Here is a 22,284-nt window from a genome sequence, read left to right on the forward strand (position 1 = left end):
TATGAAATCACTGGATCAATTAAAAGATCGTAATTTGTTTCGGATGTAAAAAAGCCAAGAGAAAAAGCTCACGTGAGAAGGTGAGTTCGGCCAGTGGAACATCACAGTCCAGGCAATCGTCGATGAAGCAGATACAAATGCTCTCTGCCTTCAGCTCCACCCCCGAAAGGGGCGGAGCAGAGTGGCTCCCCGCATCTGAACCGGACCTGTTACGTCCTGAAGTACTCTCCGCATTTTCCAAGAGCCAAGTCGCCGCTTGATCCAGCTGGCCTACAATAAAGACAAAGGCACACAACTGATCAAGCAGCTCAATCATCTGTACCTGAACCTTTTAACTAACTATATCTCAGACCTGTGTACTGTGAATGGAATATTTTATTTTGAATTTTTAAAAATATATTTTAGATCACATCACAGAAAAATTACAAAAAAAAAAAAGACTACAGAAAGACTACATAGAGAAAAGACTACATGGATCAGTAACAGGGTGCAGATTTTTTTTGCTTGACAGATGTCTGAGAAATGTAGAAAGTTTATACACCACAAAGAAGGTGTTTCCTATACAGTCCCTGTCGCTTATCTATTTTGTCGAAACACCTGCTATTATCCTGACTTTTAATTAATCAATTGGTGTTAAGCAGTCTTGCATGCCTCCCAGAGTTCATCAATATTCTTTGGTTTTGTCTTCCATGCTTCCTTCCTTCCTTTCAACGATGTTCATGTCTGGTGACTGGGCTGGCCAATCCTGGAGCATCTTGATCTTCTTCATCTTGAGGAACTTTGATGTGGAGATGGAAGTATGTGATGGAGCAGCATCCTGCTGCAGAATTTGGCCTCTTTTATGATTGGGAATATAAAAAGATTCCTAAGATTCCTTGGTATTTCAGACTATTGATGTTGCCTTCCACCCTGCAGATCTCTCGCACACCCCCATACTGGATGTAACCCCAGACCATGATTTTTCACTGTTTTCTGGGTGAATCTCGGATCCATGCCGGCTCCAGTAGGTCTCCTGCAATATTTGCGGCAACTGTGGTGTAATTCAACAGAAGATTCATCTGAAAAATCCTCATTCTGCCACTTTTCCAGCATCCATCCTTTTAGCAGGCTGTGGGTCGTGGCAAATGCCACACGGTTTTTCAAGTGTCTTTTGTTTAGTGCTGCCTTCTGCGCACTGATTAAACCATGGAGGCCATTACGAGACAGAATCCGACAAACTGTTCTGGTTGACACAGGGACTTCAGGTGACCAGGTCTCGTGGAGCTCTGCTGCAGTGGAAAATGGGCTGGCCTTGGATTTTCGAACGGTCCTCTCGAGCAGTTGTCTTGCGGGTCTGCCTGACCTGGACTGGTCAAAAATGTCTCTAGTCTCTTCAAATCTTTTTTTATCCTCTGTACTTGACGCTGAGACACATTGAAGGTGTCTGCCACATCAGCAGTGGATCTGGTCTTCAGCCTCTTGATAATCAACACTTTAGTCTCAGGGGGAATCTTAGGCATGTTTGCAGAGGTCTAGTTGCAGTTGATGTGAAGGTCTAGTGTACTGGGCTTCTTTTTATACACACCTGAGACCTAATTGATCCATTATTAGTAACAGGCGAAGCTCATATGACAAGGTGACAACATTTATTTAATTGACTCATTGGGCTTTACCAAGCTTTGAATATTAGAATACTTTTTGACAGTTGTGTTTTGCTCAGAAACATCTCGATTAGAAATATATTTCAGCGGCAATTGAGGTCAACACAAGCTACAATACTTTTGTCAGGGACTGTACAGTGGGATGTGTATAAGAGCTGAATTAACTTCTGCATACTTGATTAAAATACCAAACCGTTATTTCTCCCCAAGTTACCTTTGCAGTGGATAAGGGCACGTCTGCAGTCGTCCTTCCTAAACCCCAAATCTTGCAGCCGATTCAACTGAGTGTCTATGACCAGAGAGAACAGAAGCTCATTAGGTCCCACAAACGTCTCCAATCAATCTCTCCTCTTTTCTGTCCTCAAACTGCTTAACATTATCTTAAAGCATTTATTTTTTTGTTTAAACTTTGCTTATTCAATTAATCTGTGTACACAGAAACACAAAGCTGTACAAACCGAGCAGGGACTCAGTTTTGCTCCTGAAAGGGTCCTTTGTTTTGGATGGGTCAGGACTGGCCATGGAGGTGTCCAACTGGGACTCTGCTGTATCAGTGGGTGAGGCAGCAGCAGGGATGGACTTAGCAATGGCAAGGAAGAGCTGGACATCATTGTAGGACAGGCGAATATGCAGAGCAGGAAACTGGATCTAAGGACAATAAGGAGTTAACATCATAAGGCTGTCAATTAATTAATAGAAAGACACAGAATCATCTAAATAGTGCAAATGTTGCAGACATGCTGTTGCCCTGACCTCAAGCAGAGGGGGAAAGTCCTCAATATTAAAGGCATCCAGAAGGCCAGAGCTGCTCTGGTATGTAGGACTTCCGCAAAGCTCCATCTGCACATTGACTGGGTCAATGATGGAAAGTGCTGTGTCCTGCTCGCTGCCCAGACGACATGAGAACACCTGGTGGAAAGTGACATTCATTTACACTTCATTCACTGCAGTCACATTCAGGCTAGCATGGCCACAGCAATATCACAATATTAATACCTCAATGCCAGCCAAACTGCCCGAAAATGGGCGATCAAGAAGACGTGGTTTGTAGGTGAGAACGGTGGTGCCCTTGAGGATGATGGCATTAGTGTCCAGACAGGAAGAATCTTCCACCACCACAAACTCAGTCCCTGCAGAACAGTGGTGGTCAAAGTTCAAGCCTTGACATTATTTTTTTAAAAACTAGAATTTAAGGTCTCTGTTATGCAGCTAAGGCTTCTTGAATTAAATGTTTTGATTAAGGTAATGAATTTACCTGTCACATTGAGTTTGACCTCAAGAGTTCGTTCCTGAGTGACAGGCACTGTGGACCGTTTGGTCACGACCCCACTCTTTATAGTTTTGGGCATGACAGCACCTGTGGTACCCCCATCACTGCTGCCACTTGGCCAGCGCTGCCTGGGTGGAGCCGTGCCCTTCTCTGCAGGCATCTGAAGGAAGTCCCTAACCAGCTGCAGCCAATCAAAGATGAGGAAGACTCGCAAGTTGTTCAGTACAACGGTGAAACAGGAGGACTCTCTTGTAGACCTGCAACAGATCAGATCTTTAAAGTTAATTTTGTACTTCTTTACTTTTAGTTGTGCAATAAGCACATTTATGGAAACCTGCCTAATGATTACAACAGGGCAAATAAAAAAAAAAACAGTTGAGAAATGGATGCTTTTTCTGTCTGTTGTACCTATAATGTAGCTCCAGCTGAAGTGAGGCTCGGTTGGCACCAGACTTGGAGGGCTGCAGGATGCACTCAAAAACATTGTGCTTCCCCTCAGTGCAGCCCCCTGAAGAGGAGGCATTGTATCGTGTGTCATAGGCCAGCAAGGAGTGGGACACCAGGTTCACAGACTTGGACCCGTTAGAAAAGCTTTCAAACAGAAGCTTGGACTTCATGAAGTCAAACCTGAGCACAAAAACAAAATTAGTGAGTCATGTATTTAACAGCCTGAAGATCCATTGCGGACATATTTTCCGTCTGATGCACAGTGCTGGATGATCAACCTGAGAAATTATCCAAAATCACATTCTATGGAGTTATGGCTAGAAAGAAAATATTCTCTCAAGGGTTACAGGGGCGGTATTGGTAAACTATGGTAGACAATGAGCCTTGTGTGGCTTGAGCACCACTGCAGTACCTGGCCAGAGAGCGCTTATGTCCAGAGAACTTGGGGCCGTCCAGAAGCTCCAAACTAACATTCATCATATCAACCAGAAAGGAGAGGCTGGTGTACACATCTCCACTCAACACAGTCTGAAGAAGAAAATTTATCTTCTGTTAATCTTATACAAACCATACATGAACATTGCCATTAATCATCATTCAGAATATACATTTTATTTTTATACTGAGACTATAAATGGTTTGCCAATGTTCACTGTTTACATCCTCTATCCTCATTGTGGTGGTGTCTGCTAGGTTAAGAACCCTGCAATGGATTCCTATGAGAGCTCCTTCACTGTGCTGCAGGGGTGAAAAACAGCACACCGAAAGCCTGTCAGCACTGTGCTGGGCCCTTACGTAGGTGCTGGGGTCCTGAAGGTTGTAAGGTCTGAGGTAGTCCTCCACTGGCTCCCCCAAGTTGTGCTCCAGCAGGCCCCGGATCAGGTGGTAATGCTGCAGGTCCAGAGAGCAGTGAACAGAGGACAGACTGCCATGGATTGACATATCTGGAACTGCGTGGCTCAACTCCCTAAAGAGAAAACACCCAGGAAAGTCCAATGATTGAGCTTAAATAGAATAATAATGGAATTGTGATTCAAAACTTTAATGAGATTTGATAGTCATAGGCTGAAATATTTCATATGCATTCGAGCACTCACTCCTTTAACTCTTTAAAATCAACTATATATTGAAAAACTGTTCCAACCCAGTATCTGATCTTACTTGTCCAGGTTTCTTTCCACTCTGAGTTTAAGGTGGCAGCGTTCCTTAAGAAGGCTGGTTCCGGAACGGCGTACGGAATAGGATGGGAAGAGAAGGTCTGTATCTAGGTGTTTCCCCCCACTGTCCCATGGCTCACATGCCAGCCGCTCTGCAGCAAAGATGTCCATCTCCTGCAGGTCCAGTGAGATGCAGTCCAGGAGACATACATGATCTTCTTTTTTTTCATAAAAAACAAAAATAATTGTGATGCACAACGATTGAAAAATATGTCTGTGTGCAACAATACCTGCATAAAAAATTGCTTAAAGGAAGTGCATAAACATACTGCTGTTAGAAGTTTGGTGTGTATTTAAAACCATGATAATAAGGTGTCACGGTGTCTGTTCAGACAAATCACTATTGTTACAGTAGACAAGAATGACAAGCAGAAGTAAGGAATATTTATATTCAGAATCAGAATGGTCTGCAGAGTTTCACTTGCCAGGATTCAAATGTCCGTCCAGTCCAGGAGACCTGCCTGGACCAACCTGTGGCCGCCCCAGTGTGAAGCCAGATGTGGAGGTAGCTGATGCTTTGGCCTTATTTGAAGTTCCCTCTTCACTCAGCTTCCCACAGCCATCAGCAGGCTGGGTACTCTTCACACGGTCCTTTAAGGATGTAAAAACTGTCTGCTTAGAATCAGCAGTGAGTAAATAAAACCATTTAAAACACAGCAAAGGGCACACTTGTCTTTACACAGGCGTCCAGTTCTCAAGATGAGAAACTTTCGGAGCCTTTCTTTCAGCAGCTGCATGCACAGTAAGATTGGAAAAGAAACCATGCAGAAACATACACAGATACTGCTCCGTATGTGCAGGAGGAATCTGTACATTTTACAGTTTGACAAATTTAAAAAGAATGAAAGAAATAGACAACAAAAAAACACCACAACCCCCCTGACTCAAGAGTACCTTATAATGGGCAGGATCCTTGTATGAATTTGCATGCAAAATCAAATTCTTCACAAAACAAATGAAAGCATGTGTTTATAAATAATATTCATTCTAATGCCCATGCATTAAACATGGCCATGATACATTTTAGAAGTTAGTAATAATCACAAGACAAGAATTTGAGGTAATCTAACCAATCATGTCTACTTCCTTTTTTGTGGTTTGAGTACAAATTTGTGTGAGTGGTGGGGTTGCTGTATATGTGTGCACATGCGTGTATGTGTCTTTGTGTACATACATGCATATATGAGCACATGCATGTGTGTGTGTGGGTGGGTGCAAACACTGATGGAATGGTTGGACTCACCAATGATGGGAAAAAGGTGTGTGCCATGGTAAGTTTCTCTACCTTGTCTCTCAGCGAGAAGGTGCCATGGGTGCCGGCGGACAGGAATCTGTTGCGCACACGCAGCTGACCCAGGTTTGCCACAATCAGACGTGCAGACCGAGAGCTCTCCGGAATCAGCAAGACAGGGGCGCCAGCCTCGATGTCCAGCAGCACACGTGAGGCTCGCTGGGGTCGCTCTCGTACCTTTAAACAGTCAAAGGAGAAAAATGAGTCAAACGCAGTCCTCCCTTCCTGTGCTGATATGTAATGAACAGTAAGCAATGTGAGCGTGGACACGGGCCGGCACGTTGATCCTGACACAACAGCACCTTTTCCAGCAGTTACAGTTTATCTTCTAATGAGTTGGACAAACTCGGTTGCCAAGCATACATAAAAAAAGTTTCCCTTCTTTGGACCACTTTGCAGGAACATCTCATGAGAGCTGCAGTTTTGGAAAGGTTATGACCCTGGTGTTTAGACATCACAATTTGTCAAAGTCCAATTTAAAACAGATCAAGAAAAGCTGTAAGAACAAGTCTAAAATTGTTAGGAGGTGGAGAGTCTCCCGAAATAGATTAGTGCTGAGTAGATTACTACTGTAGATCTGAACAGCACAGAAACTGAAAGTGATGGGTCCTGTGGCGTTGAGAGACTTTCTGACGCGATGTGTGTGAGAGGGATTAGAGACAGATCACTCTGGACAGAGGGCTCAGGACCACAGCGGGAATCCTCCTCCCTCACCTCTAAACACTTGAGCCCTGTGAAATCACTCATCTATTTCCTTATCTATTCAGATATTAATACCAGCACAACCAACAGACAGTTAGCGAACCCTAACCCCAATGCTGACACTAACTAAGCTCTGCACAAAAAAAAAATTACAATAATAAAACATTTGCAAAGGCAAACAAATTCTCACTTTGTAGCTGCATGTCACTTTCAAACAAGTGAGTTTTTTTTGTAACTCACAGTCTGGCCCTCCACCGCAGCCCTCTGCCTGCCCAGGACATCCTGCAGCTGGGTGAAGTGCTGGATGAATGCTACCACCTCGGCCTGGAAGCGCTGGGTATGAACATACTGCACTGATGCCATCTGAAGGGACACCTTCATATCACACTCACGCTTCAGGAAAGGGTCCAGCTCTCCAAACCTACACACAAAGATGACTGTATACTTAGATGTTCAGTAATTGCATGTGAACACCACTATAAATGGTTCTTGTGACCTCCAACCAAGGCTGAGGACACAAGATACACACTTTTGTATGTTGAAGATGAGAGCCTCTCCTCCGCGTGTTGTGAAGCGTTCCCGGTACAGATCCCCATGTGGAGTCAGGTCACTCAGGGAAAGACTGCCCAGACTGCCCTGCAGTGCTAGATCTCCATCTGCAAATAGGAGAACATAAACTGTAAAACCACAAATAATGATTTACAAAAAAAAAAAAAAAAAAAAAAACTAACAAAATATAGAATCATACAGAGGCTTTCAAATTGCTCACCAATCATTTCCAAGTGAGCAAACAATTTGGAGACATTCGCTTTGGCAAGTTCATTGGTTTTCTTATTCAGCACAAGAGAGAGTGAATGGACCTGAACAAGGAGAAATGAACAAAATTTAAGCACATTACAGAATTATAAAAACACAATTTATTAACATAAATAGCAAAAATACCTTAATATCAAGCTTAGTGTTAACAATTTCTTCCAGTTCCTCCTCATTAATTTCAGGGTAAATGTCCCTCAGGTCAGTGGGACTGGCAGTGTCCAAACTGTGCCCAGGTATGGGTTGGGGGAAAGCAGCAGGTACTCTGACAGCATGGTTGTTTGCTGTGGAACCAATGCCAAAAAAGTCAAGGATAACCACCCAGGTCTGCAGCGTGATGAGGACGTCCAGGCAGTTGAAGTCCACGTCCACACTGCGTCCGATACTACCATAGCGTGTCTGGAACTCTGGGTGATTTTTGTCCACCAGGAGAATGTTGATGTGCACAAGCGAGTCGTCAAAATCAGGCCGAGTGTGCGGGGAGGGGGTGTTCCTGGATGGGGATGGGGGAGGGGTGCTGGGACATGCTGTGTCCTTCCTGCTTTTTCGCGGGGCAGAGGATGTAGCATTTGAGTGGCGCTGATAGAGCTGGAACACATTCCGTGCCTCTTCCATTTGAGCAGGTAAAGATCTTGGCATTTCAGGGAACAGGACATTGGATGGAGATGGGCATGACTGGGACAGGTACTCTTTAGGGCTAAAAGTGGAGGGTTTGGGGGCTCCTCGTGACATCATCAGATGCTTGTACTTGGACTCAGGATTGGGTTCCAGCAGGTCCTCCATGATTAAAGAATGAAGGGTGAGCTGGACAGATAGGGCTTGAGGGTGATCTTTGGTGAACTCACCCTCTAAGTCCTGGAAGCAGAGGCTGACTAGGCCTTGAGAGCCCTGGGTCAGATCGGCACTGAGCAGCACCTGGAGCTCAGAAACCCGAAAGGTGGCCCTAACCTGCATGAAGGAGGGAGGTTCACTGCCGGGGGTGTGAGTCTGCAGTGGACGCGGAGCAGATAGAGAGGATGAAAGTGAGGAGTAGGACAAGCCTGCCAGAGGAGGGTCTCGTGCAAATAAACCGCCCTGAGGGTCTGGAAAGCGATGAGGTTTGGTAGAGGAGGGTGTTGGAGGAGGTGGTGTCGGTGGCTGACTAGGTGTGGCTCTCTGGTCTTCAGTGATGGAGAGATTATCTAAAGTCTGCAAGACCTGTTCATATACTGGTTTACACAGAGACACCTGAAAGAAAAGTAACATATTTTACATTATTTACTAAAGAGATTCATGAAACCACTATAGCCTGAAGGAAAGTAATGAGATAAAACACAGAAATAGGATTACAGCACCCTTGCATGTCAGGTTGAAGACACCTTTAAATCACACCTAAGTTAATAAAATCCAACAAGGGAGAGGGTCACACTAGAACTGAACAATATGGCATAAAATTCATATTGCAATTACTGAGATATAATAAATGGCACCGGCTTGCCTATCAATAAAAAATCTGATAAAATGAATTTCTAAATCTTTACGTCACTGCACTGCATATTTTAAAATACTAATATTTACTGCAGCTTAATAAAAATAAATAAAAAACTTTTTTCAAAAACTCCATATCCCACATACAATCACCAAAAACCAAAACATACGATCACCAAAACAACTTTACGCGCAGCGAATCATATGTAAAGGTTAGGTACTATAGACCAGAAGCTCATGTTTGCTGACTGATCATTTACGACCAGTGCGAGCTCAACCCGACTGAAGTGACAGAAATTGATTTACTGGTTTACAGTTAACAGACTAAATTCATACTGAGCAGTTTAGCCAGCTCATGAACTTCGAGAGAATGGCATAATATATTGTTGCATCAGTCCAAGGGCATAAACTTGTGCTGAACATTGCAGGGGTAAAATAATGCTGTCTAAATAAATGAATACATTTGTTTTAAAAGGCAGAGGACCACCCGCATTTTTGCTTGTTGGCTCGTCAGCTCGCTGCTGTTTTGCCAGATAGCAAAAATACTACATGGTGACATGATTAACCTCTGCTTACTTAATATACTTAACAGCATACTTTACATATACATAACATTCCTTTATTCCATCACCTTGTTTGCCCTGCCTTTCTCTCCGCCCACATACATTCAGCACAATTTTCTTAGTTTTCCTAGTTAAGTTGAGTTTTATTGTCATTTCAGCTATATCCATGTTAGACAGCACAAAGTGAAACGTAATAATGTTTCTCCGGAACCTGGTGCTACATGTAACATTTGAACGATTAGACAAAGTTACATACTCATATAAAGTGCACATGTGCAACACCGACAAACAACATAAAGTGCAAACAGGGGACACAGGCAGTGCAAGAATACCATTTAACAAAAAAAAACTTTATACTAAACAGGTGAAATGAATAATAAATAAATGTAAAAAATAATAAATAAAAGTAAAATAGTCCAAATATTGCAGTGCGAAATGGAACAGTGCATTAGTAGATGGTGTGTAGATTAGTAGATAGTAAATGATTAATAATGCGGTGACTGTGGCTAATTAACAAGCTGAATGTAGGAAATGCTAGTTAACAAAGATGTTAACAAAAAGGGCAAATGTTTCCTTTTCCTTACATGATTTTACATTCAATATTTTAGATTTATTGTAGATAAACTAAAGAATTGCTAACCAGTCAGTTTCTGTTATTCTGTTACGGATTGGGCAAGTAAACCGGCAGTGAAGCAGTCTGCAGTATTTTTAAGACTTTAAACTCTAGATTTAAGGATTACTAGTAATGTTTTATGAAATTTAAGGCCTTATTTTTTCTTTGCCCAAAACTAATTGCTCGTGCTGCAAGAAGACAGTTTCGTGCGGGTGATTCGACTTTGTCGTTTTCGCAAGGAGCAGATATTTCTGCGCTAGGCCGGTATAATCAAAATCTCTTCCGTTGGCCAAATATATATCGCATACCGTTTATACCGCGCATCCCATGGTCACACCTGTATGTAGTTGGTGGCTTAAATAAATGGGTTCCACAATCCAGGGTAACAGATGATGCTTAAACTTGCATTTAATACCTGCTTCCGCAAATGGAAAGCCTAATGTCTGAACTGGGTAAGGCAGATGACAATATTACCCTTCTAATGCTAAAGGTACATCAGTGCATCTTCAACAAATTGCAGCACACAGGAATGACCCTCAAAACATACAAGGCCAAGGCCAATGAGCGCTTTTCAACTCCATACGAGCTTATTCAGAAAATTCAGAACAGCTGAGTCCCAAGACGGAAAAGAAAGTCTGATGATAGGCCTTAACCATTGGAAATATACCAAAAAGTTTAAGGCAAGAGAGTGGGACCCAGATGATGCTACGTGAATGACTGGTCGAAACATCTGCCAAACAAACAATTGCTGTGGGAAAGAAGTAACCTTGCTCCAATGGCTTAATATATATGAAACCAGGACACTAAACTGCTTGCCTGAGCCTGGTTAAAGTTCTCCAGCATGGACAGTCATAACAGTGTAGAGTAGACAAAGGCTTACTCTTACTCTTTTCTCTTACAGAGAAAAACGCAGGACTCCAGACGTTTCCAGAATTTGTCAAACCCTGACAGGTTAAGGCAGGTTAAACCCATGCTTTGTGTGTTGAACTGAATGAATAAACCAATTCGAACTGTAACCTTACCTGCACAGCGTTGACAAACTTGCCCTCCACTCTAAGCAGGCTAGTACTGTTGCACAAAACTTCATTTGGGAGAAAGGATAACTGGGCATCTCTATCTGGTGGCAGCTTCTCCAGGGTAAACTGTATTGTGGTGTCCTTCAGAATATGGAAAGCTGAGGAAATGCAAAATTAAGAACCAAATGATTTGGCACTCATCATGTATTAACATATGGGATGTTATGTTTAAAAAAAAAAATAATAATCACCTTTTCCACGACTAAGCGATTCAAAAAAGTCATGCCGCGTAAACTGGGGTTCGTCCTGATTAAGGCTTCCGTTTTGAGAGAGAGACACACTGGAACAGGGGCTGCCATCACTCCGTGGACCCTTGCGCTGAACCAGGTGACTCATGTTGACAGAGTAGAGTCTAATGTCTCTTACATCAACTTGTAGAATGTCTCTTTCTGAATCCTGACCAGCGATACAGTTCTGAATGGTTACACTGCCAAGGTGGCCCACAAGAAGTTCTGAATGTCCAGGTCTTCTCGGAATGGACACAACAGGAGACTCAATACTGATATTTAAAGTCAGTTTAACAAAAAAGGAATCTATAGCCGACTCCTTATCTTGGACATCCAGGTCCGGTTCATCTTCGAATTGGCTCAGAGTCCAGTTGCATTGGCTCTGGGACCTGGATCTCCTGGAGGGGGTTTCAAAGAGTGAGACCATGCCGCTGTACTCTGCAGTTTTTGTTGCAAGGACAGTGGACATTTTTGAGGCGGCATCCTTGAGCATGGAGCGGAAGTTATCTTCTACCTCATTAGCAGAGAGACTGAGCTCCTTGAGGAATTTGGCTGAATGGTTATAGTGTAGGGAAGCCATTTGCAGTTGAAGGGCACATTCTCCTTGTGACCGCTCCATAAAACGAAAACTAAGTGCCTCTGAAGGAGTCTCGCCGGCGCTGTGAAAGAAAACCATGTCCTCTGTAGATGGCGTATCTTCCAAATTCCCAATGCTAACCACAAACTGGCTTTTCCCATATTCCTGAGTTAGGTCCACCAGCTGGATGCAGCCCAACGAGCCATTAACCTCCAATCTGCTTCCCATGGAAACATTCACTTTTGTCCCATTAATACTGGCTGTGGCAATTTTCATCCCTTTCTTTTCACCACTGAGAACAGTCCCCGAGGCTACAGTCCGTAAGAGTAGCAGGTTCAGCCTGTGGATCTCAACGGTCAGCTCTTTATTCTGGTCATATGTGGACTGGTACGTTTCGTCCTGACCTTCTCCACTGGGCAGTGGTGAGGGCTGTTGAGTCCATGTGGTATCCTCTTTGGGAAAGGATTGCTGAAGGAATGTGAGGAGATGCACCATAGTCTCAGGGTTCAGGATAATGTCCAAGTTATTGACCTGCATTGTGGTGACCTGGAGGGAGCTGTCCAAGTTCATGGAGGGGCAGTCAGAGCTAATGAACTGGTACTCTAGTTTAATGAGGGCCTCCTGGTTTCTGATCAGTGAACTCAAAGGTGAAGCTGATAGAAAGCCTAAATGTCCTTTGTGGGGGTCGGAAGTCTCAGGTGATCTTCCATCAGGAGAGACAGGTGAGGTTGGCTGGCTTTCTCTAATGCTCCCAGTAGGTACATCAAAGCTCAGGTGTTTGTGAGAGGCTACCAAAAGATCAAAGTCTGAACCATAGGTTTGTAAAGTGTCTACCAAGAGGAGGCCATGTACCGTAAGCGATACATCCACATCATAAGGCCGCTTCACAAAATGGGCATTTGTGCCAAAAACTTTGAGGACAGAAATATATCGCCCATTGCTCTCAACTCCCAACTGCATGTAGTTGATGTTGAACTCTGTCAGAAGAAGCCGAGACTCAACCAACACCTCTCTTGTGTGTTGTTCCAGTGTCGTTACACTCTGTGTGAGGTTCTTCGCTGAGCCTTGCAGCTTCCACTGACTGTCCTCTCTCTGAAAGATCTTCTCATGACGTAAGGTCAAAGGGTCAGGAGACCTCAAGCTCTCTCCTGTCTTATCAGTTCTAGCCTCCTCCCGGGCTGGGCTGCTGAGACGGGCCAGGCAGCTCCTCAGGGCTGTCACCTTGTCCAGGTTGATGTGCACCTTCAGGTCAGGTAGCGTGCCTGAAAGAACAGCCCCTGGGAGCTGGGGGTCTGATGTGTAGCGGAGTCGCTGCTCCAGCTGCAGCAGCACATTAAACTTCTCAACAACATGGGTAGGACCAACCTCATTATCCTGCAGGTGCTTCCAGTTGTCCTTGTAGCGGCCCACCATGATCTGTAGGTCACTGAAGGTCAAGCTGTATTTCTCATATAAGTTCCGGCTGAGGGCCTGGATTGCTTCTGGAGACTGCAGGCAAGGGAGTTCAGTATGCTTCATCTGATCTTTGAAGTCAGCCTCTGGTTCCGGAGGTTGAGATCCTGGCGGTGTGGCCAGTGGAGTCTGGTATTCCTCATCACTTGGCTCCTCCCCTTCAGACTGAGAATTCTTTGATTTTGTTTTTGGGTCTTCTGTAAAGAGGATCAAGAAAATGTTAAAAATGTCAGTCTGCTAAAATGTAGCATTATAAATCCTTACGGAGCGCTTTCACACCTTGGGAATTAGTGAGGTACATGTGCCCAAGATCAACCACCACCAGCATGGGGTCTTCTGACTGGAAGTCATCTGGAAAGACCACCTGAGGGGCACTAATATCCAGTTTCATAGTCCAGCGCTTAATATTCTCCTGGACACAGAAAAACAAGTTATATGAACTTGGAGGCAATAACAAATCAATGAGCTTTAAAAATCAATCAATCTCTCTTACAATGAACTCTCCGACGAGAAGCTGATCAATAGTCTGCCGAATCTCAGCCTTGGTCTGCATTTTGAGTTTGTTGTACTGTCGTCTGGCAGCTTCGGTCACCCGCAGCTCCAGCTCCGACTGGTAGCCGAACCCTAAAAAGCCAGTTATAATCTAGTGCAGTGCAAAAACATAATTTGTTTCACATTTCAACCAGCCGGCTATGCTCCACTGTACCTGAAGTGTGGATCCGCCCCTTATAAAAGAAATCAGCCACTTTTTTAATGGCCTGAGGGTTGTAGATTATGTTCAGGGGGCTGGTGTTGACCTCCAGTCGCCTCTCAAATTTACTCTTGATGGGATTACGCTCATAAATCATCTCAAAAACAGGAGAAGCTGAGGTCTCCATGCCTTGGACTACAAAAGTAAATAATTGAGAGATTTACAGATCTACAGATTTAAACAGCATGACTATAAGCTAATTTCCACTTCTCTGCTGTCTAAAATTAAAGGCACACCATCATGAAAATTTCACTTTGTGATCTTATTTAACATTAATACGAGTTCCAATAGCCTGTCTAAGCTCCTGCAGTGGCTAGAAATGGTGATAGGTGTAAGAGTTCTTTGGACATTCTGCTTCCTCCTTTCAGAGAGCGGCTGCTCAGACAGCCAGATATGGAATTTGCCCCCTTATGTCATGAATGGTGTTGATGACGTAATTTCTGCGAATGCTCTCCTCCTTGTCCCGCCCCTCTTCTCCTCATTAGAATTTAAATGGCTAATCCTGGGGAAATTGTGACACTGGCTAAAAGTGGCTGTAATTCTGCACCAAGGTTGAATTTTGGTGAAGAGACTTAAGATACAGTATAAGGGAACCACTAAGACCTATATACAGTAAAAGTAAAAAAAATTAAAACATTTATGAGAGGGGACCTTTAAGATATATAAACCAACATCTCAAATGGGATACAGCATTTTGCCACGATAATCCTAAAGTTTCCACATGGCAATATTTAATGCTATTTAAACCAGTACAATGGCAGGAATACTTACCTGAACTGCCTAAATCAGTACCTGCAGGCTGCCCAAATGCCTGGTTCCCAGCAAAAGCTTCCTTGTCCTAAAAAAAAAAAAAAAATTATAATTATAATCGGTTATCAGTAAAGTAAATGTGCTAAAATGTACTAACGTAAAAGAAAAGTAATCAATACTTAGAGTACTAAAATACTAACTGATTTAGGTGAGACCAGGACAGGAAAAATAGATCCCTGGGTGGTCAGGTCTCTGAGAAACAGTCCCCCCAGTTTCACTGATAAAAGCGAGGACTCTGACCGAGGAAGAGACTCCACCCCAATCTTCACACCTAAAAAACATTATAAATAAATAACATGATCCGATTCACCTCTGAACCCTAAAACAGCAGTGCCACTGACTAGTCATTTGCATCAAGCGGAATAACATTTACTCTGGAAACTACTGACTTATCTTTACCGTCAACAGACTATAGAAGGGAGTTCTGTATACTATGTGTTGAAATAATAATAAGAAAATTTTTTTTTTCATAATTTCAATAACAGTAGTCAACTGAGATTCATATACATTTCTAAAACATTAAGTAATTTGTAAACATTCACCTGAAAACTCTAGCTGGATGACCCCACTCTGACTGTGTATGGTGGTTGCCTTCGCCTGTTGGTACAGAGTTATCCCTGCCTTCTCCAGAGAGAAGTCCAGTCGAGCAAAGAGGTTATCCCTCCGTGTGAAGGAGTTAAGTGTCTGTGCATCCTCCAGGGGGTCAAAGAGCTCCTCAGTGTCCGCTGTGGAAATGTGAGGCTAGGCTGTTATTGTAGCGTTTTACTAATTTTGATAGAGCTACACAAATCTCAAGTTTAATTATAGGCCGCGTTTTACTATACCCACATTTACTGCTTTAAAAAGGTAAAAAACAAAGAAAGCCAATTCAAATACACTAACCCAGTATCTCCCAGGATCCGTGCTCTTGTATCAGGTCTTCTGAGGTCATTCCCTGGCCATCAGGGCCTCTCTCAGCTCCCTGTGAGTCCCCATACCAGCCACCCCAACCAGGGAACCAAGACTGCAGATACTGGATCATTCCTGAGCTCCTGCTTTTAGTAAGGGTCCCAGAGTCAAAGGGGGCCGGAGGGTCAGAGAGAGGTTCCCTGAGACTCTGTTTGGTATGAAAAAAATTTAAAGGATTTCATCAATATGAAATATAACACATACCTCATATAAAATTAATGCAATTCCAGCTGCTAAGTGACAAACCTATATGAGAGCAATATGAATTGAGCTGCCATAGACAGCAGAGTTTCTCCAGAATTGGGCCCTACCATTGAAATCTCCTAGAGTTGTCTCCTAGAGTCAACGTTATCTCCCTACCTCTGCGATTTCCTCCTGCTTGCGGAACCGCTCATGGACAACCTCCCTCAGGCACTGAAGTTCCTCCACTGTCTGCTCCTCCTCCATCCGCTCCAACTCGATCTGGTTGACATACAATAAACTGTCAGGAGACTGTGCGCCAGCAACAACCCTTTAACAAGTTTGAAATTGCCACATTTTAAATGACTAATAAGCAACCAAATAAACTGTCAAGATTTGCTGACCTCATGACTGAACAACATACAAACATCAGACCAGGTGTGCAGTACCTCCTCTTGAGAGGTGAGCAGGATGCCATTGAGTCTCTGGTTGTACAGGCTGGTGTAGAGCTGAGCATCTCGCGCACGCTGAATGGCAAAGTCCCAGTTCCGGCGTCTCCTCTGCTCTCTGATGGCACTCAGGTTGGCATTGATAGCAAAGATCCACCACTGCCGGCAGCTGTTGACACAGTGCACACACACACACACACACACACACACGCACACACACAATGACAAACACACACTCTACCTCTACCTTTTTCAGAACATATCTCTATTACATTTCTATTACAGCAGCATTTGCACATTGTTAAACTGCACCTTCATGACTTGTTTCACTGCTTTTTAGTGCTGTCTGTGTTATTTAGTTATTCTTGCACTGCCTAAGTCCCATGTTTGCACTTTATAGAAGCCGGTTTGTCTGTCACACACGTTCCTTTTTAAGTCAGTATATAACTTTGTTTAAAATGTTACATGTAGTCCCAGGTTCCGGAGAGATGATGTTTCATTTCACCACATACTGTTTACATTTACAGCATTTATCAGATGCCCTTCTCCAGAGCGACTTACAATCAGTAGTTACAGGGACAGTCCCCCCCTGGAGACACTCAGGGTTAAGTGTCTTGCTCAGGGACACAATGATAGGGGATTTGAACCACGGTCTTCTGGTTCATAGGCGAGTATGTAACCCACTGGGCTTCGACCACCTTACTGTTTAACATGTATGTAGCTGTATGTAGCTCGACATATATAATAACTTTTTATTGCATATAGTAACAAATATGGTTAAAAAACAAACAAAAAAAACAACACATGAGTGTTTAGAGCACATTTGATTGCCAAAAGATGGACTTACTTTCCCTTTACAGGTACTTTAGGTCTCCACCTGCGGAAGATCATCTCTCTCTCTCTGCGCTCCAGTTCTTTCAGAAAGGTCATCATCTGCTGGTACTGTACCTGCAGTGTCCAGAAACACACAGCGCTGTAAATTTCAGTGGATAAAGCACAGAGCTTTACAGTACATTTACACCAAATGAAATGTGTGCGAAATCCACGGAATGGTTGAAACGCTGCACCTGCGACAGTCGTAGAGAGAGAGGCTCCAGCTGTACGTGGCCCTCAATACGTGGGGTGTTTCGGGATCGCAGCGGCTCTTTGGATGCATTCCGTCGCAGCAGCACTGATGCGCAGACCGGCTCAAACACATACTGGTGCTCCCGGCTCTGCATGCACCGGGCCATGGCCTCCTGAAATGTTAAACATGCTGGACATGAAACAAGGCCTAGAGACAAAACCAGTAATGAAGACTGACCCCTGAGGGTGAAACAATGCAGACGTTCGTGTATTTAAAGGCCAGGAAATCCTATGATGAAACATTTCTGTCCGGGACAACAATAGTTATAGATTATTACAGAATGGTATAATATGAAAATCATACCATGTGGTATCACCTGTGGTAGTATCGCTATCACCAAAACAACAAAAAGGGTCCAGAAGCCCTGACGATGGTTCCGTTTTTTTGTCATTTTGTCACCTGCCTGTACATGCCACTATCCTTAACATGTTAATAGGTGAAAAAAGTGAAGTGATTGTCATTGTGATACACAGCACAGCACAAGGTGCAGACAACAGAATGTGTCCTCTGGTTTTAACCATCACCCTTGGTGAGCAGTGCGTGTGTGGGGACGTTGCTTTGCTCAGTGGCACCTCAGTGGTACCTTGGCAGCCACCACTGCCCCTGTTAGGTGTTACTGTTATTATAACCCTTGTAAATAGTACTTGCAGCTTTTTATTTTTTGTTCTACAGCAGTGTCCCAATCATGATCCTTGATGCAAATATTCCTCTACTCTTTCACGCCAATCCTACCTTAATTAGACTCACATACTTCTTTATCCTTAAACAATGAAGCAGTGTATAGATTGGATTTAAACTTTCCAAGAATGTGATCCTAAAGAAAAACAAAGAACTGTAACATACATTGAGTATTTCAGACACACTAATGCCAACAAATATGAGCAAGTTAGCTGAAGCTGTGACTTTTTTTTTTTTTTTTACTGACAGTTAAAGATGTTTTATAAACTGAATTATACCTGAATTTCCCCTGGAGGCAGATCACCCAGCAGGAGGGACTCAGTGTCCCAGTACACACTGAACTCTTCAATCTCCAGCTGCTTCTGCCTCATCAGCCTCTGGGCCTGTGGGTGAGGAAACTTAATAATCGCTCATTTCAAAAGAAACGCTACCACCACAACAGCTTTAAACTTAAGTTTATGCGGACCGGCTCACCGGCTCTGAGGAGTTTTGTGCAGATACGTTCTTTATGCAAACGCCAAAGGAAAAGGGCTTATCGGGATTGGAGAAGTCATCTTCGAACCGTAAGTGCACATCTTGGATCTTCAGCTAAAAATAGAAATGACCCAAAATAAGAATAACCAACCACCTTAAAAAAAAAAATTTCAAATTTGAGAAAGTAGGTTTGCAACTGACCTCAATGTTTTCCACTATCCTGGTGACCACAGATGCTGTAACGGAATACCAGTACGACTCACCCTTCTGCTCACATTCACTCTGCATTAAAACATTGATAGTAATGAAAAATGAATAACTATATAAGTAGATTTATTATAGACACCAAACAATGTTTTCTTGGTTTAGGATATCTTGGGCGTCAGACGTGTTCAAAAAACATTGCTGCTGCTTCTGATACAACAACGACATTCTACCACCACATCAGCATTAAACTTTGTTAAGAGTGACTGGGGTAGTGGGTGTCTGGTATGTTTGTATAATAATAATAAGACAGATAGAAAGTGAAGTCATTGTCATCGTGAAACACAACACATGGTGACACAATGAAATGTGTCCTCTGCATTTAACCATCACCCTTGGTGAGCAGTGGCAGCAGGGACAGGCGCCCGGGGAGCAGCGTGTGGGGACGGTGCTTTCTGGCACCTCGGCGGTTCGGGCTTCAAACCGGCAACCTTCTGATTATGAGTCCGCTTCCTTACCCGCTTGGCAACCACTGCCCCGTGACTGCATATTACAGTAATATATTAGTTCAATATGAAAATCTCACCTTCCACTTGTCCTCCAATGCCTTCAGCAGTTGTCTTTTGCGCTCACGTTCAGCCTCATTCTCGCGCCCCTCATCATACTCCTGGGGACGGGCGGGACCGATAATCAAGTTCAGCTGTGACATGGAAATGGCCCAGGGCTCACTGTGAGGTCGGTAAAAGGGAATCTGGAGTGTGATCTTCCCAATGAAGCCTTAAAATACACGGAGAACAAAAGGATCAGCAAAATTCAGAAGTTATCCATACATCTATAGGGCCCAAATGGGCTATTGACAAATCAATAAGTTTTTTTTTGTTTGTTTTTTTTTTAAGTGAAGTGATTGTCACTTGTGATACACAGCAGCATAGCACATGGTGCACAAAGTGAAATTTTTCCACTGCATTTAACCCATCGACCTGAGTGAGCAGAGGGCAGCCATGATAGGCGCCCAGGGAGCAGTGTGTGGGGACGGTGCTTTGCTCAGTGGCACCTTGGCAGATCGGGGATTCAAACCGGTAACCTTCTGATTATGTAGCTGCTTCCTTAACCGCTAGGCCTCCACTGCCCCTGGGTCCACTTCCTTAACCGCTAGGCCACTACTGCCATCCACTACCGGTGAATCCAGATCACTCACATACCAGTCAACACCCAATTTAGCCACTTTTACACCTTGCGTGCACGTATCACCACTTCCACTGTTTTTTCTGATAATAGTTAAAATATTACAATAAGAGGTTCTGAGTTTATTCTGGCCTATAGTACATTTGGCTTAAATGTTCTGCAACCCTCATCATTTCATTTTATTATATTTTATATAGTTTTTTTTAAATATATTTTTTATTTATTATATTTTTATATAGCGCATGGTGACACATCAAAATGTGTCCTCTGCTTTTATCAATCACCCTTAGGGAGCAGTGGGCAGCAACAGGCGGCCGGGAAGCAGTGTGTGTGGGGACGGTACATTGCTCGGTGGCACCTTGATGGTTCGGGATATGTGCTAGGCCACCACTGACCCATACATCTTCCAAAACTGATAACAGAATTATTAAAATCTAAAATCTGTCTGTAGCAACACACCTGCTTTGACCTCAAAGGGCAGATCAAACTCTCGAAGGGCATCTTTCCGCAGGGGCAAGTTCTCCAGCTCCACTGCTCCTGAAACAAGATGTGTCTCGTTCAGACTCCGACAAACGTGAACAAAATGACAGGAAATTATAGGATTCATGAGTGAACTGTGCGGAGCTCTCTACCTCTGAGTAGAGCGATGGACAGCTGGTCGGTGTTCAGGTTGCTGACATACTTGCCAAGGTACGTGTTGAGCACCCAGGCGACAAGGCCCTCTAACATGGTGAGGAGTATTTAAAAAGTTTGAAGGTACGGAGGGAAAAACTGAGGGGAGGAAAATAGAACAAAATCGATCATCACTTGAAGAGTTGGAGTTGAAGGAACAATCACAAATACTCTTTGCCTCTTTAGCAATTCTCAACCAGCAGCATGCATGTGGTGGTACTTATTATTAATATTCACTGCCGCTGTGAGTTTAAATGCAGACTTGACACCAGATGACAGTTAATAACAAATGACATTAGGAGTAAAATGTAAACAAGCTAAATAGCCTTACGCTAGTGCAGGGTAATGCTGGTCATAATGGCGGAATTTGCAGTTTTAAAATGGTTTAAGCCCACTGCTAGAGAGACTGCTCCAAAACCAGATAAATATTAAACCTGGGCAATACATCAATTTAACAAATATTTGCTTATTTCAGTTTGACACTAGACATTTAATAGCAAGAAAGCACTCAGTTATAAATAAGTCATTACAAGTACATTACAGTCAGATAATTTTTTTTAGCATCTTACACTATTCAGTGGCTATTGTAATAAATTTCATTACTGTAAATAATTTCTACATTTCGATCCATATAGCAATAGAGTGCAAGATGTGATGTTATTCTGAAGCACATTCATACATGTAATATGCATTTTTAATGTAACCTTCACAGCTAGACATGACCACACTGGCGCAGTGAATTGAGCGACTCTTGTGAGCTTCTTTGATCAGATTACCTGTCTGAATTAGGCAGCTGCCCAGAAACTAAAGCCCTTTAGTTAGTTTTTTTCTTCTCCCTTCAACTCGCTTCTCTGTCAAAGTCCACAGCACGTAAACAAACACGCAGCCACGACAGCCATGGCCGCGCGTCGTAACTTCACCTAAAAGAAACTTACCATCGCTGTTCTGCTACTGGATCCCCCTCCAGACTGCCCGGTCCTTGATGAATGAGGCCGTTCAAGGGTCCAGCTTCGGCGCGGTCCAGAGTCGAACCAAAGTTCGGGGGAGGACAGCTACTGTCAGGACGGCCCCGCGTTGAGGACCCGCGCGGGGAAGCTGTCCCCGGCCGGAGGGGCCGCAGGCGGGAGGCAGGAGGCGCTCCCTTCAGAAGCGGAGAGCGCGTTACAAAACGCGGGTACGGCGGCGGTCGCGTCCGGCTTGTCACTTTCTGTTTGTAGTTACACCGAGATCGTGACTGGCCGCTTCCGGGTGTTACCGTAGCGCCCGCCTCCAACTGATGTTGCCAATTCCAGAATAAAAAACCCAATAACCCTGTTTTATGAAAAGAATCAGCAAAACATTTTACGATTAAGATGCATCTTTGAGTTTATGATTATTTTAGAATTCACTGTTTACAACAAGTCTAAGATCCAGATATATGTAAAACAATCGTTTCAAGAGACGCGAAAAAAC

The 22,284-nt window shown here is 43.6% G+C and overlaps 1 protein-coding gene across 2 annotated transcripts in view; it reads right to left on the reverse strand.

Moving 5' to 3' along the window:
- Positions 1–22,083, reverse strand: part of vps13d (vacuolar protein sorting 13 homolog D) — a 45,943-nt gene extending 23,860 nt beyond the window's left edge. For both annotated transcript variants that reach the window (XM_028992802.1, XM_028992801.1), the window contains exons 1-36: positions 21,768–22,083; positions 20,793–20,931; positions 20,620–20,697; positions 19,562–19,752; positions 18,973–19,053; positions 18,772–18,885; positions 18,576–18,680; positions 17,561–17,731; positions 17,341–17,441; positions 16,494–16,662; positions 16,225–16,326; positions 15,799–16,012; positions 15,459–15,641; positions 15,057–15,187; positions 14,878–14,944; positions 14,062–14,241; positions 13,849–13,979; positions 13,635–13,767; positions 11,291–13,552; positions 11,046–11,197; positions 7,510–8,607; positions 7,337–7,427; positions 7,097–7,223; positions 6,808–6,988; positions 5,860–6,042; positions 5,000–5,165; positions 4,519–4,732; positions 4,153–4,324; positions 3,770–3,885; positions 3,319–3,537; positions 2,896–3,167; positions 2,637–2,770; positions 2,394–2,549; positions 2,099–2,288; positions 1,855–1,929; positions 73–270 (exon numbers count right to left, since the gene is read on the reverse strand). In XM_028992802.1, the coding sequence (XP_028848635.1) occupies positions 73–270; positions 1,855–1,929; positions 2,099–2,288; positions 2,394–2,549; positions 2,637–2,770; positions 2,896–3,167; positions 3,319–3,537; positions 3,770–3,885; positions 4,153–4,324; positions 4,519–4,732; positions 5,000–5,165; positions 5,860–6,042; positions 6,808–6,988; positions 7,097–7,223; positions 7,337–7,427; positions 7,510–8,607; positions 11,046–11,197; positions 11,291–13,552; positions 13,635–13,767; positions 13,849–13,979; positions 14,062–14,241; positions 14,878–14,944; positions 15,057–15,187; positions 15,459–15,641; positions 15,799–16,012; positions 16,225–16,326; positions 16,494–16,662; positions 17,341–17,441; positions 17,561–17,731; positions 18,576–18,680; positions 18,772–18,885; positions 18,973–19,053; positions 19,562–19,752; positions 20,620–20,697; positions 20,793–20,889 (8,254 nt within the window). In that variant the 5' untranslated portion in view covers positions 20,890–20,931; positions 21,768–22,083. The remainder of the gene's footprint in view (positions 1–72; positions 271–1,854; positions 1,930–2,098; positions 2,289–2,393; positions 2,550–2,636; positions 2,771–2,895; positions 3,168–3,318; positions 3,538–3,769; positions 3,886–4,152; positions 4,325–4,518; positions 4,733–4,999; positions 5,166–5,859; positions 6,043–6,807; positions 6,989–7,096; positions 7,224–7,336; positions 7,428–7,509; positions 8,608–11,045; positions 11,198–11,290; positions 13,553–13,634; positions 13,768–13,848; positions 13,980–14,061; positions 14,242–14,877; positions 14,945–15,056; positions 15,188–15,458; positions 15,642–15,798; positions 16,013–16,224; positions 16,327–16,493; positions 16,663–17,340; positions 17,442–17,560; positions 17,732–18,575; positions 18,681–18,771; positions 18,886–18,972; positions 19,054–19,561; positions 19,753–20,619; positions 20,698–20,792; positions 20,932–21,767) is intronic.
- Positions 22,084–22,284: the final 201 nt, after the last annotated feature.

The sequence above is a fragment of the Denticeps clupeoides genome, chromosome 10, assembly GCF_900700375.1.
Source record: "Denticeps clupeoides chromosome 10, fDenClu1.1, whole genome shotgun sequence".
In the NCBI taxonomy this organism is placed as follows: Eukaryota; Metazoa; Chordata; class Actinopteri; order Clupeiformes; family Denticipitidae; genus Denticeps; species Denticeps clupeoides.